This window comes from Capsicum annuum, chromosome 6 (assembly GCF_002878395.1).
Source record: "Capsicum annuum cultivar UCD-10X-F1 chromosome 6, UCD10Xv1.1, whole genome shotgun sequence".
Taxonomy (NCBI): Eukaryota; Viridiplantae; Streptophyta; class Magnoliopsida; order Solanales; family Solanaceae; genus Capsicum; species Capsicum annuum.
The window spans coordinates 188,498,947-188,515,820 of record NC_061116.1 but is presented as its reverse complement, the minus strand read 5'-3'; the positions used below and the strand labels follow the sequence as shown (position 1 = coordinate 188,515,820).

At 38.4% G+C, this 16,874-nt stretch overlaps 1 protein-coding gene across 1 annotated transcript; it reads left to right on the top strand.

The window, feature by feature from the left end:
* Nucleotides 1-8,908: 8,908 nt before the first annotated feature.
* On the top strand, nucleotides 8,909-16,874 carry LOC107872847 (DEAD-box ATP-dependent RNA helicase 15). The gene is made up of 12 exons (XM_016719480.2): nucleotides 8,909-9,067; nucleotides 9,206-9,336; nucleotides 10,781-10,881; nucleotides 12,751-12,923; nucleotides 13,024-13,255; nucleotides 13,353-13,471; nucleotides 14,645-14,701; nucleotides 14,785-14,969; nucleotides 15,412-15,556; nucleotides 15,650-15,733; nucleotides 15,816-15,879; nucleotides 16,504-16,874. Exons 2-12 carry the CDS (start codon nucleotides 9,221-9,223, stop codon nucleotides 16,512-16,514), a joined length of 1,287 nt encoding a protein of 428 aa, XP_016574966.1. The 5' UTR covers nucleotides 8,909-9,067; nucleotides 9,206-9,220; the 3' UTR covers nucleotides 16,515-16,874.

Genomic DNA, 16,874 nt, shown 5'->3' with positions numbered 1-16,874 from the left:
ATTGTTCCGGCCAATCCAGTGTCCAATACTGCTGTTGCTAGGATTTAAAATTTTACTCGAATGAACCCTTCATCTTTTACCGGGTCTAAGTCAGATAAGGACCATCAGAAATTTCTTGACTAAGTGTAGAAAGTTACTTATATTATAGGGGTGACTGTTGTTGAGAACGCTGAGTTAGCTGCATACCAGTTATAGGATGTGACTCACTCATGGTTTAAATAGTGGAAGGCAGAGAGGACCATAGATGCAGGGTCCATAGAGTGGAAGGAGTTTGCCACTGCTTTTTTGGATAGGTTCTTCCTACTGGAGTTGAGAGAAGCAAAAATTCTGGAATTTATCAATCTAAAGCAGGGCAACATGATGGTGAAAGAGTATTCTCTAAAGGTTTCTCAATTAGCCAGATACGCTCCTCATGTGGTAGCAGATAACAGGTCTAAGATGAGCAAGTTTGTATCTAGAGTGAATGATAGTGTGGTTAAGGAGTGCAGAAATGCGATACTAATTAGTGAGATAGAATTGTCAAGGCTAATGGTCCATGCATAACAAATAGAAGAGCAGAAGAATAAGGAGAGAGAGAGAAGCAGAACAAGAGAGCTAGAACAGGTAGTTTCAACTTTGCCCATCCTAAGTCAGAGGGTGGGAATCGTTCCCAGTTTTTCCTAAAATCCTCAGTTCTAGCTCCGTCCTCAGCTAGTGCTTCTATGCCAAAGTTTAGAAACGACAGCAGAGATAGGGCATCAGGACCCAAGCCTTAGGACAGTGTCAGCAGTGCCCGAACAAATCCTCTCTGCCAGTAGTGTGGCAGAAACTATCAGGATGTCTGCAGGGCAGGAAGTGATGTATGTTTTGGATATGGCAAGCTAGGCCATAGAGTCAGAGATTATCCCCAGTCAGTATCCCAGGGTTCACGTAACTATCCTCCAGCTCAGTTCGATCGCCTAAATTAGCAGGGTGTCTCATCCAGTGCCACCAATGGGCAATGCCCAAATAGACTCTATGCTCTTCAGTACCGATAGGATCAGGAAAGTTCTCCTAATGTGGTCACTGGTACGTTACAAGTTTATCATGCATGTCTTGCTAGATCTAGGAGCTTTCTTGTCCTTTGTTACTCCTTATATAGCGGTTGATTTCGGAGTCAATCTCAAAATTCTAGCAGAGCCTTTCTCAGTTTTCACCCCAGTGGGTGAATCTATCGTAGCTCGGTGGGTATACAAGAACTGTTCGGTTATGATATCTCAAAAATTTACTTCAACAGGATTAGTCAAATTAGAGATGACCGATTTTGATGTCATTCTCGGCATGGATTGGCTTCATTTCTGCTATGCCTCAGTCGACTGTAGAAATAGAATTGTCCAGGTTCTATTTTCGAATGAACCCGTCCTAGAGTAGAGGGGTAGTACTTCAGTACTCAGGGGTCAGCTTGTTTCTTACCTTCGGGCTAGAAAAATGATATCTAAGGGATATGTCTACCATCTTATTCAAGTCCAGGACTCTAGTTCAGAAACCCTTACTCTTGAATCAGTATCAGTAGCATATAAATTTCTATATGTATTTCTCGAAGATATTTCAGGAGTTTCTCCCAAAAGGGAAATTGATTTCGAAATTGATCTCCTTCTAGATACTCAGCCCATATCTATTTCGCCATACAGAATGGTACTTGCAGAACTCATAAAATTAAAGAAATAGTTAAAGGATCTCCTAGATAAGGGTTTCATTAGACCCAATGTATCTTTGTGGGGTGCACCAGTTCTATTCGTGCGTAAGAAAGACGATTCTCTCACAATGTGTATTGACAACCGTCAGTTAAATAAAGTCACAGTCAAAAACAAGTATCCACTTCCCAGAATCGATGACTTATTTAACCAGCTTCAGGGTGCCAGTTACTTTTCTAATATAGACCTCGGATCAGGCTATCATCAGCTCAAAGTCAGAGAATGTGATACCCCGATGATAGCTTTTCAAACTCGATATGGTCACTTCAAATTCTTAGTCATGTCCTTTGGTCTTACCGATGCCCCAACAGCCTTCATAGACTTGATGAACCGTGTGTTCAAGCAGTACTTAGACATGTTCATCATGGTCTTCATAGATAACATTCTCGTCTACTCTTGTAGTGAACAAGATCATGCAGTAGACCCTCAGAAATCATCAGTTATTCGTCAAATTCAGTAAATATGATTTTTGGCTAAGGTCACTAGCTTTCCTTGGCCATATCATTTTCGATAATGGCATTAGAGTAGATCCCCAAAAGACCAAGACAGTCAGAAACTAGCCCAGACCCATCTCTCCATCAGATATCAGGAGTTTCTTGGGTTTGATCGGCTATTACCGATGGTTTGTTGAGGAATTTTTATCTATCGCAACCCCTATGTCCAGATTGACTCAAAAGAAAGTCAAGTTTCAGTGGTCAGATTCTTGTGAGAAGAGTTTTTCGGAGTTGAAGACTCGACTCACTACAACTTCGATTTTAACCCTACCAGATGGTTCCGATGACTTTGTTGTGTATTATGATGCTTCCAGAGTCTGGTTTGGTTGTGTGCTGATGCAGAAAGGTAAGGTCATAGCCTACGCCTCTAAACAGCTTAAGCCCCATGAGAAGAACTACCTTACTCGTGATCTTAAGTTAGCAGCGGTAGTGTTCACCTTAAAGATTTGAAGGCACTATTTGTATAGTGTACATGTTGATGTGTTTACTGATCATAAGAGCCTGCAATATGTATTCTCTCAAAAAGATCTTAACCTCCATCATAAAAGATGGTTAGAGTTATTGAAAGACTATGACATGAGTATTCTGTATTATCCGGGCAAGGCCAATGTAGTGGCTGATGCTCTTAGAAGAATATCTATGGGTAGTGTTGCCCACGTTGAGGACAGTAAGAAGAAGTTAACCCATGAAGTTCATCAGTTAGCCCGACTAGGTGTTCACTTAGTTGACTCAGTAGAAGGTAGTGTATGAGTGCAGAGTCGCTCAGAATCATCCCTAGTTTTTGAAGTGAAGGAAAAGTAGGATAGGGATCCCAGTCTAGTCCAGTGAAAGAAATCAGTCAGAAATCAGAAGATAGAAGTTTTCTCTTAAGGGGAAGATGGTGTGTTACGTTGCCAAGGTCGGCTATATGTGCCAAACGTAGATGACTTAAGGTAGTGAATCCTTGCAGAAACACATGGTGCGCGTTACTCTATTTATCCAGGGCCACCACCAAGATGAACCGTGATTTGTGGGAGATCTATTGGTGGAGTGGGATGAAGAGAGATATTGCAGAGTTTGTGGCTAAGTACTTAACATGACAACAGGTTAATATTGAGCACCAGAAGCCTAGTGGGTCCATGTAGTAGTTCAGTACTCCCAGCTAAAAATGAGAAGAAGTGAACATGGACTTAGTGACGGGTTTGCCTAGGACTCGTCGTCAGCATGATTCAGTTTGGGTCATTGTAGACAAGATGGCTAAATCAGCTTATTTTCTTCCAGTCCATACCTCCTATTCAGTTGAGGATTACACCAAACTCTATATCAGGGAGTTAGTCAATTTGTATGGTGTTCCATTGTCCATATCTCAGATAGAGGTACCTAGTTCACCTCTCATTTCTGGAAAGCATTCTAAAAGGGTCTTGGTACCCGAGTTTATCTCAGTACAACGTTTCATCCTCGGACGGATGGTCAAGCAGAAAGGACCATCCAGACCTTAGAAGATATGCTGCGAGTGTACACGATAGATTTCAAAGGTAGTTGGGATGACCATTTGCCTTTGATTGAGTTCGCATATAACAGCAGCTATCATTTTAGCATTTAAATGGCTCCATTTAAAGTGTTCCATGAGATGAGGTGTAGATCTCTCATTGGTTGGTTAAAAACTGGTGAGGCCGCAGTGGTAGGGCTTGATTTGGTATTTAATACCTAAGAGAAAGCTCAGTTGATCGGGGAAAGGCTTAAGACAACTCAGAGCCGACAGAAATCGTACGCAGATGTGCGCAGAAAGGATTTTAAGTTCGAGATTGGTGACTATGTGTACTTGAAAATCTCTTCCATGAAGAAAGTGAAAAGATTTGGCAAGAAGGAGAAACTCAGTCCCCGATATGTCAGTCCTTATCGAATTCTCAGTCGTTTCAGAAACGTAGCTTACGAGCTTGAGTTACCTTCAAAGCTCTCCTCAGTTTATTTAGTGTTTGATACGGGTACGACCACGAGGATGCACGTATGTGAGAATGCATTAGACTCGTCCAATAAAACATCCAAGTGAAGTGTGGAAAAGACCTTGGATCACACCAAAACTGACCCTAAACTTGCACTCCAAGGGCGCCCTTGGTCATATTTCATTAAAGGGACCTTTTGGTCATTTTACCTATTATTTGTAACACACTATAAATAGAATGATGTAGGGTTTTAGTCATTAGTTTTGATGAATATTGAAAGTTGTAGACACTTAGACATTTCTCTCTTGTGAGAAAGGCCCCTATGGCCAAACATTGTAACTAGGGATTTCAACTTGAGTATGGAATTACTCATGTTGGATTCAAGCTTGATAACGTTGGATGGTTGGGAGATCGAGGTCGTCCCTCTTGTGCCACGTAAGATATAGGTAATTTGTAGTGTATCGTGTTAAGGTTCCAAGAGTGAAATATGCTTATGGGTTCTTAACATTATGCCTTCATGTAGTCTATCTTTCTATCCCTTTGTTTAGTGTAATCTTTTGTTGTTGTTTCTTGTGTTGTTGAAACCGTTGGTTATTATTATTATAATCCTTTTGTTCTTCACGTGTTGATGATTTTTTGGGTGTTATATACATCATTGGATCTTGTATTCTTCTTGTTGGTAGCGAATCCGATAGTGGTCTCCAAAAAGGTCCTCAGATCCTTAAGATTAGTGGACTGATTTGGAGTGTGTTTCGTGTTTTTCTTGTTTGCATCGTATCAATGTTCCATATCTCCTTGCTAAAGAAATGCATAGATGACCCAACAGTCGTAGTCCCTAGTGAGGGTATAGATATTCAAAACAACCTCCCTTTTGAAGAGATTTCAGTCGAAATCCTTGACTACCAGATTCGTAGACTGAGGGACAAAGAAGTCCTTCTAGTCAAAGTTCTTTGGCGGAATCAGTACGTTGAGAGAACTACTTGGGAAACAAAAGTAGACATGCGGACCAAGTATCCTCACCTCTTCTCCGTAAACTTAGACCCAGTCCAAGGTAATAGCTTTCCTTAAGCTTATTCATTTTCATGTCTAGATTTCAGTTACAAAACTTGGTATTAGTTACCATTGCATGTTCAATTATACGTTCATGAGCCAGTTCAGTCATGTATCCATGCATCACATATGCATGGTCAATATATAAAAGCAACTTATCAGTATTCCTAGTCATGCGTCCATGAATCATGTTCAACTATGTACTCATGTATCAGATATGCAGGTTCAGTATGATAATTCAGTGTAGCAGTAATCTCAGTCATGAAACCATGCTTCAGTTGTACATGCCCAATGTCTAAGTCCAGTCTCTAAGTATTCTCAGTCTCAGCAGTCTCATTCGAGGACAAATGTTCCCAAGAGGCAGATAATATAAGACCCCGCAAAATCCTTAGCTTAATTTAGTCATTTAAGCTTGCCAAGGGGTCCAGCCTTAGAGTATTCTAGCAAAGTATTTAGACTTAGTATCATTCTAGCCTTTGAGAGTTGGCGATCTTATTTCATGGCCTCTGCATTCCTTAAATATTAATATTTAGGTTGATTCATGATCAGGAGTGTCGGTAGGTATTTTCGGACAAGTTTCGAATTTTTTGGATTTCGTTTAAAGCTCCTTTGGAATCCTAAAACAATGGATCAATGCGATTTTGGCGTGTCGCGTCAACTATCGCGTTGATAAATGTTTTTCCCAACTCCCAGTGTCAATTTCCAGTAATTCAATGCAGACTCGACGCGATGCATTGGCTATCACGTTGATGCCAACGACGCAGTGCGTCGATCTACGCATCGATGGTATAGTTTTCAGTCATTAAAAAACCGTATCCTTGGGAGTAATTAGGTATTTTTCCCACGCCCTTCAGCCTCAAAACATGAAATTAAACCCTTTGGAGAGCAATTATATTCATTCTTTTATAAATTGCTCAAGAACAAGAACCCTAGGTATTTCAATTTCAAATCAAGAACTCAAGGTTTCACCATTAACTTTCAGAAATTCAGGCACTAAGGTATGTGAAGTGTTCATCCAAGGGTTCCTTCCACCTTTGGAGTCCAAGAATCTCTTTTGAAATTTCAAGTAGTGAATTTATGATTTCCATGGTTGTCATTAGAGTGTATTCATGATTTTTGTTTGGATTTGGTTCCTAATTCATGTTTTATTACAATTTTCATATGGAATTGATTGTCATGTGTGTAATCCATGTTAAACTATTGAATTGTGAAATTTGGGATTTAATCATGATGCTCACTTGTTGTTCAAAGTTATGTGCATTTGTTATACTCACCAGGTGCTTGATAAATTGCTCATGTGAACTAGTAAGAGAAAAAGATCATGTCAAGTTAGCTTATGTACAAGTGTATTATGCAAGAGTTTGTTAAAATGCCCAAAATGCCCCAAATGAATGAATGATGATCAAGAACTTAGTTTACATGTTTCAAGTTTGTGCCATGTCTCTTAATTATGCTTTCGATTCCTGGGTACTCGTACCCGACAATTTAACTGTTTACTTAGAGCCTTGGTCAGTCATAAGACAATATCAGTCAGGTATAATCACTAGTACTCACAATCAGTTATAGAACTCAGGAAAAACTCAGTAGATTCAGTATTCAGTTCAAATCTTAGTAAACTCAGTTAGCTAACAAGAATTCAGTAGATTCCGTCAGTCCACGGAACTCAGTGAACTCAGTCCAGTTCAGTTAAACAGTATAATCAGTAATAGTCCAGTCCAGCCTAATACAATTTAGAAATCAATCTAGTGTCTATTCAGTTGGGAGTAGGATTTAGCACCGATTGAATCCAAGGATAGAGACTGACCTGCCAGTAGAGGGTGTGATCATTTGGAGCAATCCATGTGTTCAAGAACTACGTAGCCATCGTAGGTTGAGACATCAAACCTGCCAGATGAGGGTTGATGATGTGTTTTAAATGTCAGTTGAGGGTTCCACCGTTCTTGTTAGAGTACCTGCCAGATGAGGGTACCTTTTTAGTGTCTTTACCCGTGGCACGGTACTGACACCCTTCCAAATGGGGCTACAAGTTGGACCCCAAGTTTATTCAGAAAATAGGAATGTCGGTTAGATAATTACCTCCCACAGTTTCAGTTTCAGATTCAGTCTCACTATGGAACTCAGTGTAGTTTCACAAAATCAGGACTGTCAGATACAGTCAAACAGATATTAGTAATATAATACCAGTAAAATCAGACCTCAGTTAAATCAGTATTCAGATCCAGTATTCAGTACTATCATGTATTCAGATTTCAGTTTACGTACTTATGTATGTACCAACATTTAGTCATACTCATGTTATTCAGTTGTTATTATTCATACATATGAACCCATGCATATCAGCCTACCTCACTGAGCATACCAGTACATTCAAAGTACTGACACATACTTTTTGTGTTATGATTCTTATATTATAGGTTCAGACGCATGAACTCCCGAGCACCCTTAATAGATCAGATTTTCAGCAGTCAGAGTCAGTGGTGAGTCCTCATAGTTTGAGGACATGGTTTATTTCAGTATTTCAGTATCAGTATCACTAGTCGGAGTTAGTTGGGGACTTGTCCTATCAACTCCACTGTTCAGACAGTTTAGAGGCTTTTCAGACTATAGTATTTTCAGACAGTTATTCAGATTTCAGTATTTCGTTCATGTTTTGGTATCTTGATACCATACTCAAATTTATCATTCAGATTTGAACCTTATGACAGTTTTTTGCATTTATCACAGTTATATTATGATTACGGCATTACAATTATTCAATGCTCACAACAGGTACCAATCATGGATTAGCTAGTGGTCATTTGGGATTGTTAGCACCGTGTAGCATCCGAGGTACAGACTTGGGGCGTTACAACTTTGTAGTCCTCTCTTAGTGATTCTGTATACATTTCTCAGTTGTTTGCATATGCTAAATTGGTTGTATCCATATGTCATGTCTTAGATTGTTTTATGACAAGACTTTGTTCATACATTCCTATCTCCCTCCAAAGGTTTGTTAGGAAAAGTTTGTATGTTTTCTGTTATTCTGTAGTACTACAACATTACAAGATTATTAAGCAATTATACGCATGAACTTGAAAAAGAAAAAGGACTGAAGAAAATCATTGCAATATTATTGTGAAAAACAAGTTTATCTTTTTTCACATATCTTTCAGATTGTATGCTAATAGTAATACTCTAAGGGCACAATATTTCTGCACCACATACTTTTCTTGACATACCACCAAAGCCTTGTCATGTAATTTTTCTTTTAAATTATTCATTTTAAACATTGATGTAAAGAAACAGGTCGGGTATGGATTTGAATCTATCGGGAATTGAAATCCGAGAGAAGAGAACGAATGGTTTCAAATTGGAGCAAAAGCATAAACTCATGATTATAATTCTAGAGTTGTAGTTTTAAAAATAATTTATTTCATATTTTTTTAAAATTTAATAAATTAAATACGTTAATAAAAATTGATGAAAAAAGGTTAAAATAAAAAAAGGAAAGAAAAATCGGATGCTAAGGTGACACGACACATGACAACCACCTCACTCAAAATATAACGCCATATAACTCTTAACTTTTCAAGATAAAAAAAATGTTAAAATGAAAAGTATATTTGAAAACTTTATTAACATAGGGTATATTTGTTTCTATAATTTAACTAGGGGCAAGTATAACCCATTAATGCAATCTACCACTACCGACTTGTACAAAACCGCAATTTTGAGATAATACAAGGACAAAATCGTAAACGAAAACTCAGTGTCCCTCGTTATTAACCTATCCCTTTCAATTCAATCACTCTTTTACTTCTCACCTTTTGTTTTCTGCAGACGGTGTCTCCAAACCCTAACCCTAATTTCGCCGCTAGAACTCTCATCTTTTTCGGCTAATCCCCAACCAGTAAGCACTTTCAACTTCGAAATATTCCATCTTTAATTGAGAAAAACTCAGTATTCAATGTTTACTATGCTTAATTGTTGATTAGATTTTTCAATTTTGAGTGTAATTTGGATTAAGGGATATTTGATTTATGTGTAGAGTACAAGTAGGAAGATGGGAGATACAAAGGAGAACGAAGCTTACGAGGAAGAGCTACTCGATTATGAAGAAGATGATGACAAGGCGCCTGATTCCGTTAATGGAAAAGTTAACGGCGAATCGGCTAAGAAGTGAGCTGTTTACTTTAATTTATTTTGGAAATTCTGTGTTTTACGTATTTGCATGGTTGAGTTTTTGGATTGGTCAAGTAGGGAAAAAAAGTGATTTGAATCCGTTCAAAGTCGGGGAAAATCGGTTCTTTTTTCTAAAATCTGTGCGAACAGGTTGATAGTTTCTTGTTTGTGGTGGTTTGGTGATGCAGTGATTTCGGATAGAGAGTTTGTAGTATTAATCTATGGGTGTGTTGTATCATTTTGCTGTGTGTATTTAGTTTTTTGTTTGTTTGTTTGTTTGTTTGTTATATTTGTGTTTGTCCCGAGCCTGGTTTCTAGCGGAAACAACCTCTCTACATCATCTGAGGTAGAGATAGTGGTATGGACTGTTTATACTTTACCCACTCCACTTTGTGGGAGTACACTGGGTATGTTGTTATTGTTGCTGCTGTGCGAACGTGTAGTGCTGTGTGTATTGCAAGTGGTGCGCCTCAGCGTGTGTGTGTGTTTGTGATGTTATTTCAATCTTTTCTATTATGTAATATAGCGTCCTTGTGCATTAAAGTAATCAATTCAATTGTTGTCATCCTTTTCTATTATAGATTTACACGGATAAAGTTGGGGAAAGTCAGATGGTTTTTAATTAAAATCTGTGTGAATATTTGTGGTGCTGTGATGTTTATATCTGCTGACACTGAAGTTTGAATCATTTTTTTTGTGTGTGTGCAGCACAAGTGGTGTGCCTCATCCTATGTGTGTTTGTGATGTTTTCAATCGATTCTACTATGTAATATAGTGTCCTTGTGCTTTAAGATAATCAATTCGATTTTTGTGGTCTATCTCTATCGTGGATTGGACTGAATTTCTTTTACTGTGTGCCTTAATGTCACAAACTGTGTCATTGTGAAAATTGAAGAATGTAGTTTTTGTTTTCTAGGTGGAAAATAATATTTGGGAATTGGACGAAACAAATTGGAGTTTTTTCTGGGATTTTTTATATTGAGTAATTTGGAGTGAAAAAAGTGAACAAATTTTTTGTTGTTTTTGGAATTTCTGAAAATTCCGAAATTCAATTTCAAGTTGAATTGAATTTTCCGCAATTTCATGGTCAAGCAAGTTTTCCGGAGTTCAACTCCGGAAAAAGTAAAAAGAAGTTCCATGGCCAAATGCTTCCTGAGATTGAGTGAGAAGTGCTTAGTGTAAATATGTCGTTCTTATTCCTTTTATACAGTTTGAGTTGGAAAAGCGAGTGTCATCTCTCATGTAGTCATGTACATATGTTGAGAAGTGAGAATCTCTTCTATTTCCTATTTAAAGTAATATCTGCACACTTGCTGGATAAATGGATTAATATGCAACCACATCTGATTTATATTCTTCTTTTCTACTTCTTATTCTTAAGCCTGAGTGTTTTGAATTTCATATTAATTCTAAATGTTTTGTTCATGCTTTTTCTATATAGGGGTTATGTTGGAATTCACAGTTCCGGATTCAGAGACTTTCTTTTAAAGCCAGAGCTACTGAGGGCTATTGTGGATTCAGGGTTTGAGCATCCCTCTGAAGGCAAGTCATCTCTTATCTGTGCATTTGATTTTGCAAATTTGCTGTTCTATGGGATGTGTATTTCCTTTTTTTGATATTGAACTGCCAATGAAAAACATTTTCTGTGTTGTCAATTTTTCTGCGATCCGATTTAATGAGTAACGTTCAAACATGTGAGGAAGGCAGGTTAATTTTCGCTGTGTACGAATTGGCTCATCAGTGAATGTATTCCTACTTAACTCTTCCAAGTGTATAGATGGATTAACCGAATTACACTTCTGTGGGCTAAATTTGACTATCCTTTGTAGGCATTTGGATCTATCCTTTGTAGGCATTTGGATAGCTGTGGCCTGGTTTCTTCACTCATTAATTTACGAGTTTTCCAATTTATTCAATTGGGCACATTCACGATGCTATTGGTTTAGAATATTGTTCTTCAGTGATATCAACTATAGACCTTAAAATTGTGATCCAGCCCGACGCCTTTAGTTGCATCAGCAAACAAGTAATATTCTCATAGATGGTCAGTGTGGATACAGCTGAACCTAATCTATCAAACAGCCCATGTCAACTTGGGCACCTAAGATAGGTTAAATTGATCCATAAGAGAACTGTCAAAAAGAAAAGAAACAGTGAGTGTGTATTATTATGCGCTATCAAAAAAGAACTTAGGTTCGAGTTGTTACATCTATTTCTCCCCTGAACTCACTCAATCTCTCCCTATGAAGAAAAGAATATTCTTCTATGTTATGTTGTTTGCTTTTTGTCTATATCTGTTTATACTTCACCTGGTTTATGTCACTATAAATGTGTTATTAATTGAAAACAAGTGCATAGAATCTGAAATGTTCAGCTAGCCATTCCTGGCTTCCAGGTGAAGGATACTTAATATTTTTCACCCCCCTTAAACATTGATGAGTTCCTTTAATCGGAGGGTTTCCACTTATTTTTTCTATAAAAAGAAGCCTTTTTTTAATTCGCATTGTATTTTACTCTCTAAAGTAGGGCAGCCTGATGCATGAAGGTGTTCATGAAGTTCTATTTTGGTTTGGTGATGAAGCAAATACCTTAGCAAAAAAAAAAAAATGCAATAGGACTTCAACTTAGTAAGGTTCCAGGTTTTAGTACGTACAGGGGAAACTAAATCTCTAGGCGATTTGTTTCCATCTATCCAAGCCATGGTGGACAGTGCTACACCCGTACTTGGGCTAATGGGAGATAGCATGCACCCCGAAGAATTATACGTGGTGTGGCGGAAGCTGGTCCCAGACTCCAATATTATTGAAAAGAACTACAACTTTGTTAAAAACTTCCTTTAGAATGCGACGCTCATGTTAGTAATTGATGTGCTGATATGCACTGCTGTATATCTCTGTTGTTGTTATAGAGCGGAATTAATAGAGGATTTATGTTGCCAATCCCGAGTAGGCCAGTTGTTTGATTGATTGAATCCTGAAGTGAGTTCATCTTCACTGAACTTATATTCGGTCTTACTTTCAAGACTATGCACTAGTAGTAGTTGTTGGTCAAGAATTCTATGAGCCGAAAACATTTCTTTGATGTCTTGTTGTCATAAGCTCATGGCGTTATATATAGCATTGGGAGGTGAAACAAATTGTCTATAGGTTTCTGAAATGTGGTCTATACTATGTTTGTACTTCCAGCAATGTATACTTACCCCAGTTTGTTCTTTCTATTTTGATTATTCATTTCATTTTTTGGTAAAGGCCTCACACTCTTTTCTTATTGGGTGGTTCTTGACAATCTATTTTTCTATCTATTTTCAGGTAAATTATTACTATCACTACTATTTTGGAGAAGTGTAATGTGGTACTTTTTAAAACTGAAACTGAGGCCTTTTTGGCTCCACTCTATTTGGTTCTTCATCAGTGCAACATGAGTGCATTCCACAAGCTATTCTGGGTATGGATGTTATTTGTCAAGCTAAATCTGGAATGGGCAAAACGGCTGTTTTTGTCCTTTCGACCCTGCAGCAGATTGAACCTGTTGCTGGTCAGGTTGCTGCCTTGGTCCTATGCCATACAAGGGAATTAGCTTATCAGGTATGTAATGGGATCTGCTGTCCTGCTTCACAGATCTTCTTTTCTTTCCTCCAATATATCAAGTGACCCTCTTTTTGTGGAATTCTTATGTTGACTGCAGATCTGTCATGAATTTGAGAGGTTTAGCACATATTTGCCTGATATCAAGGTTGCTGTTTTCTATGGCGGTGTCAATATCAAACTTCACAAGGAGCTTCTGAAGAATGAATGCCCTCATATTGTTGTTGGAACTCCTGGGAGAGTACTCTCATTGGCTAGAGATAAGGACCTATCTCTGAGGAATGTGAGGCATTTTATTCTGGATGAATGTGACAAGATGCTTGAGTCGCTTGGTATGTCTTGGCTGACTATTCTGCTTTCATGATTCTAGTTGACTGTTTCCATGACTTTATCTTTTCATTTTAACTCATTACATGTACTCGGTTGCAGACATGAGGAGAGACGTGCAGGCAATTTTCAAGATGACTCCCCACGACAAGCAAGTGATGATGTTTTCAGCAACACTCAGCAAGCAGATCCGCCCAGTCTGCAAAAAGTTTATGCAAGATGTAATGTTCTCTGCCAGTTCTACTTGAAAATAGAAGTCCTCGATGTTGTGTACTTTCAGATTTCTGCAGCAATAAGTAGTATAGTTTATTTGGTCAAAGCTAGAGAGGATGTACAACAACAACATACCCAGTGCAACTCCACAGATGAGGTCTGGGCAGGCATAGTGAATGCAGTCCTTACCCCTACCTTGGGTGGTAGAGAGTCTATTTCTGGTAGACCCGCTGAATGAAAGCATATCAGAACTGGTCGAAAAAGAATTAACAGAAGTGAAGAAATCATGGAAAAATACCATAGAAAGCATGACAAAGCATCCTGGAAAAAAGAACAGTAGCTACAATAAAATAGTGTGATGGTCAAAATATAAGAGAATAAATAGTAACGAAGATTGAAGGACAAGAAACTATGGGAGAAATACTAGGACTACTGGTATGTCAGGATAAGCAAGACACTGGTTTACTACGTACTAACCTTCTAACCTAATCCGTGTTCCCCATATCCTCCTATTTAAGATGATGTGCTCGGTAAGCTGCAACAACTGTCTTGCCATGTTTAATCACCTCTCCCCATAACTTTTTTGGCCTACCTCTGCCTCTCCTGATATCATCATAGCCAACCTCTGACACCTCTGCACTGGTATGTGAATCTCCTCTTCACATGCTTGAACCATCTCAGCATCGCCCACGTCTTGTTCTCCAGCGGCCACTCCTACCTTGTCCCGGATGTCTTCATCTCTCATCCTATCACTCTTAGTATGCCCACACATCCACCACAACATCCTCTATTCGGCAACTTTCACCTTCTAAACGCGAGAGGATGTGTACAGAAAATTGAGTTGTTCACTGAGCCTGTAGTTCTTTGTTTTTCTTCATTCATTCTCGTGTCAGAAGTTCCTGGATATTTTTTTAAGAATGTTGTAATACGCTGGGGGGAAGGTATTGTGTGGAATGGAATAATCTGGTCCGAATCAATTCTTGCACTGTTAAGGGAAAGATTTTTGTTAGTCGTGTCGTAAACATGTTGAGCGACAATGAGAAATAGTTGGTCTGATTTTACCATCTCCAAGGAGAAAATGCATAGATGGACTGTGGATTCTTCATCCATCATTCATTTCGTTCTGGATTCCATTAGTTTGACGAAGCTCTTAATATGCTTTACTATGACGTTCTTTTCAGCCGATGGAAATTTATGTTGATGATGAAGCAAAGTTGACCCTTCATGGCCTTGTACAGGTATATCTTGGGTGCATATATATGATGCTATGATTTCTCTACATCCAAATTAGCTTGCTTATCTTATTTCTTTATTATAACAGCATTACATCAAATTGAGTGAAACTGAGAAAAACCGAAAGTTAAATGATCTGCTGGATGCCTTGGACTTCAACCAAGTAGTTATATTTGTCAAGAGCGTGAATAGGGCAGCAGAGCTGAATAAATTACTAGTGGAGTGTAATTTTCCATCTATCTGCATCCACTCTGGCATGACTCAGGAAGAAAGGTATGTTGCTGTTGTTGAAATGCTCCCCTCCTATTGCACTTCCGTCTATATTCTAGTTAAACATGAAATATGGAACATTATGAATTTTTTGGGGATAAATTTCCGTATATGCAATTAGCTGATTAAGGCAGTGACAGCCACTTATCAATCCCTCCCCTCCTTCCTTGTGGGGGGGGGGGGGGGGGGGGCAGCTGCCAGATAATCAGTTAGAATCTCTTCCTAGCATCTATCCTAGTGTGGAGATGATATAGGCGCATAAGCATGTTTTAGGGATGGATCTGCTTTTTCTTCCCTTTTGAAATGGTTAAAGCTTGCAGGTAGCTTTATTCTAATTACTTGAGGACCTTATTGTGTGTCATTTGAGTGGTTTCTATCGGGTGTCAAATTTGTATGATGTTACCCTTGATGTTTGTTAAACTGTATGTGAATCTTTGACTTGTAGACTGACTCGCTACAAAGGTTTCAAGGAGGGTCATAAGAGGATTCTCGTGGCAACTGATTTGGTTGGTAGGGGCATTGACATTGAAAGGGTCAACATTGTTATTAACTATGACATGCCAGATTCTGCAGACACTTATCTTCACAGAGTAAGTCCTTATTTATTTGGATTCTTTGTTTCAACTTTTGATTTCCACGTATTGTTTTAGTGTTAAGTCTTCTATGTTTGAAAACATTGATAGGTGGGTAGAGCTGGTAGGTTTGGAACCAAAGGCCTTGCCATTACATTCGTATCATCAGCATCAGATTCTGAAGTTCTTAATCAGGTTGGGGACTGTAAAATATTTTATCTTGTTTTGAAATTCTTGTCCGTTTTTTTTCTAAGTTGCTTGTGCTTTACCATTGTAGGTCCAGGAAAGGTTTGAAGTAGACATAAAAGAGCTTCCTGAGCAGATTGATACTTCCACATACAGTATGTCCTCCTTGGTGTTTACTTTATTGTGTACTTCTATTTTTTCATGATGTGTAAGTGCTTATCTGTCCGACTATATTTAACACGTGGAAGCACGTTTAGAACATCCCATGGTTTATATAGAAGTCTTGAGTAGTATTTGTTTGCTGTGATTATGTAGCTTCCTGAAGATATTGGGTGGGTACATGATTTACTTAAGCTTGCAGGTTGACTTCTACAAGAAAAACAAAATGCTGTTTTCTAGACGTGTATAGTAGTCCTTTTCTCCCATGATTGTCAGTTTGCAGATTGGTTGGATCTAGAGAAGTTTAAATCGAAACTGTACTGGAATCGAAGAAATGTGTTGCTAGTTTATTATTGACTGTAGCTCTTGTGAACTGCTAGAATTATGCTTCTCGAAAAGCCAAGGGTAGGTTAGCTACTTTTCAAGCGTTTTTTCTGAAATGCCAGCTCCATTTGGGTATATTTGACAAAGCTTAACATTTGTTTCTCACCACTAGTGGTGCTAAATGTCACCATCAGCTATGTTATCTGTAATGGTCAGAGGAATTCTGCAGTATCTTAGTGCTTTCAATCAGTTGATCTGGGGCTAACGATATTTGTTTTTTTGGGTTGTTTATGCAGTGCCATCTTAGTGAGATGAGAGTGCCCTGGCAGATATTGAAGTCATTTTGCCTGACGATGGGGTGAAGTGATGGGTGTTTGCTTTTGTTTATCGCCTATCTTGGCTTTTTGGACCTTCTAATTTGAAGAAATGGTGGCCTCCTACTATATGCTTTTGCACTGCTGGACTGCTGTACTCTAGTTGAACCACATGTTTCTTGTTAGTTTAAGAGGAGCATGACATGTCTCAGTGTTATCTTGTTAAGCGCTATAATTTGTATTTCTCAATGAGTTTATTATTCCTTAGTTGCTGAATCATATTCTTGTTAGTTGGTTTGTTACTTAAAACATAATATCTGTTTAATTCAAGTTTCTAGAGCTATTTTTCGGAA

Bases quoted from the DNA above. Each gene is read 5' to 3' on its own strand.
- LOC107872847 (XM_016719480.2), top strand. From the start codon at position 9,221: ATGGGAGATACAAAGGAGAACGAAGCTTACGAGGAAGAGCTACTCGAT. The intron at 9,337-10,780 runs GTGAGCTGTTTA...TTTTCTATATAG, and splicing joins AACGGCGAATCGGCTAAGAA to GGGTTATGTTGGAATTCACA. The intron at 15,734-15,815 runs GTTGGGGACTGT...TTACCATTGTAG, and splicing joins ATTCTGAAGTTCTTAATCAG to GTCCAGGAAAGGTTTGAAGT.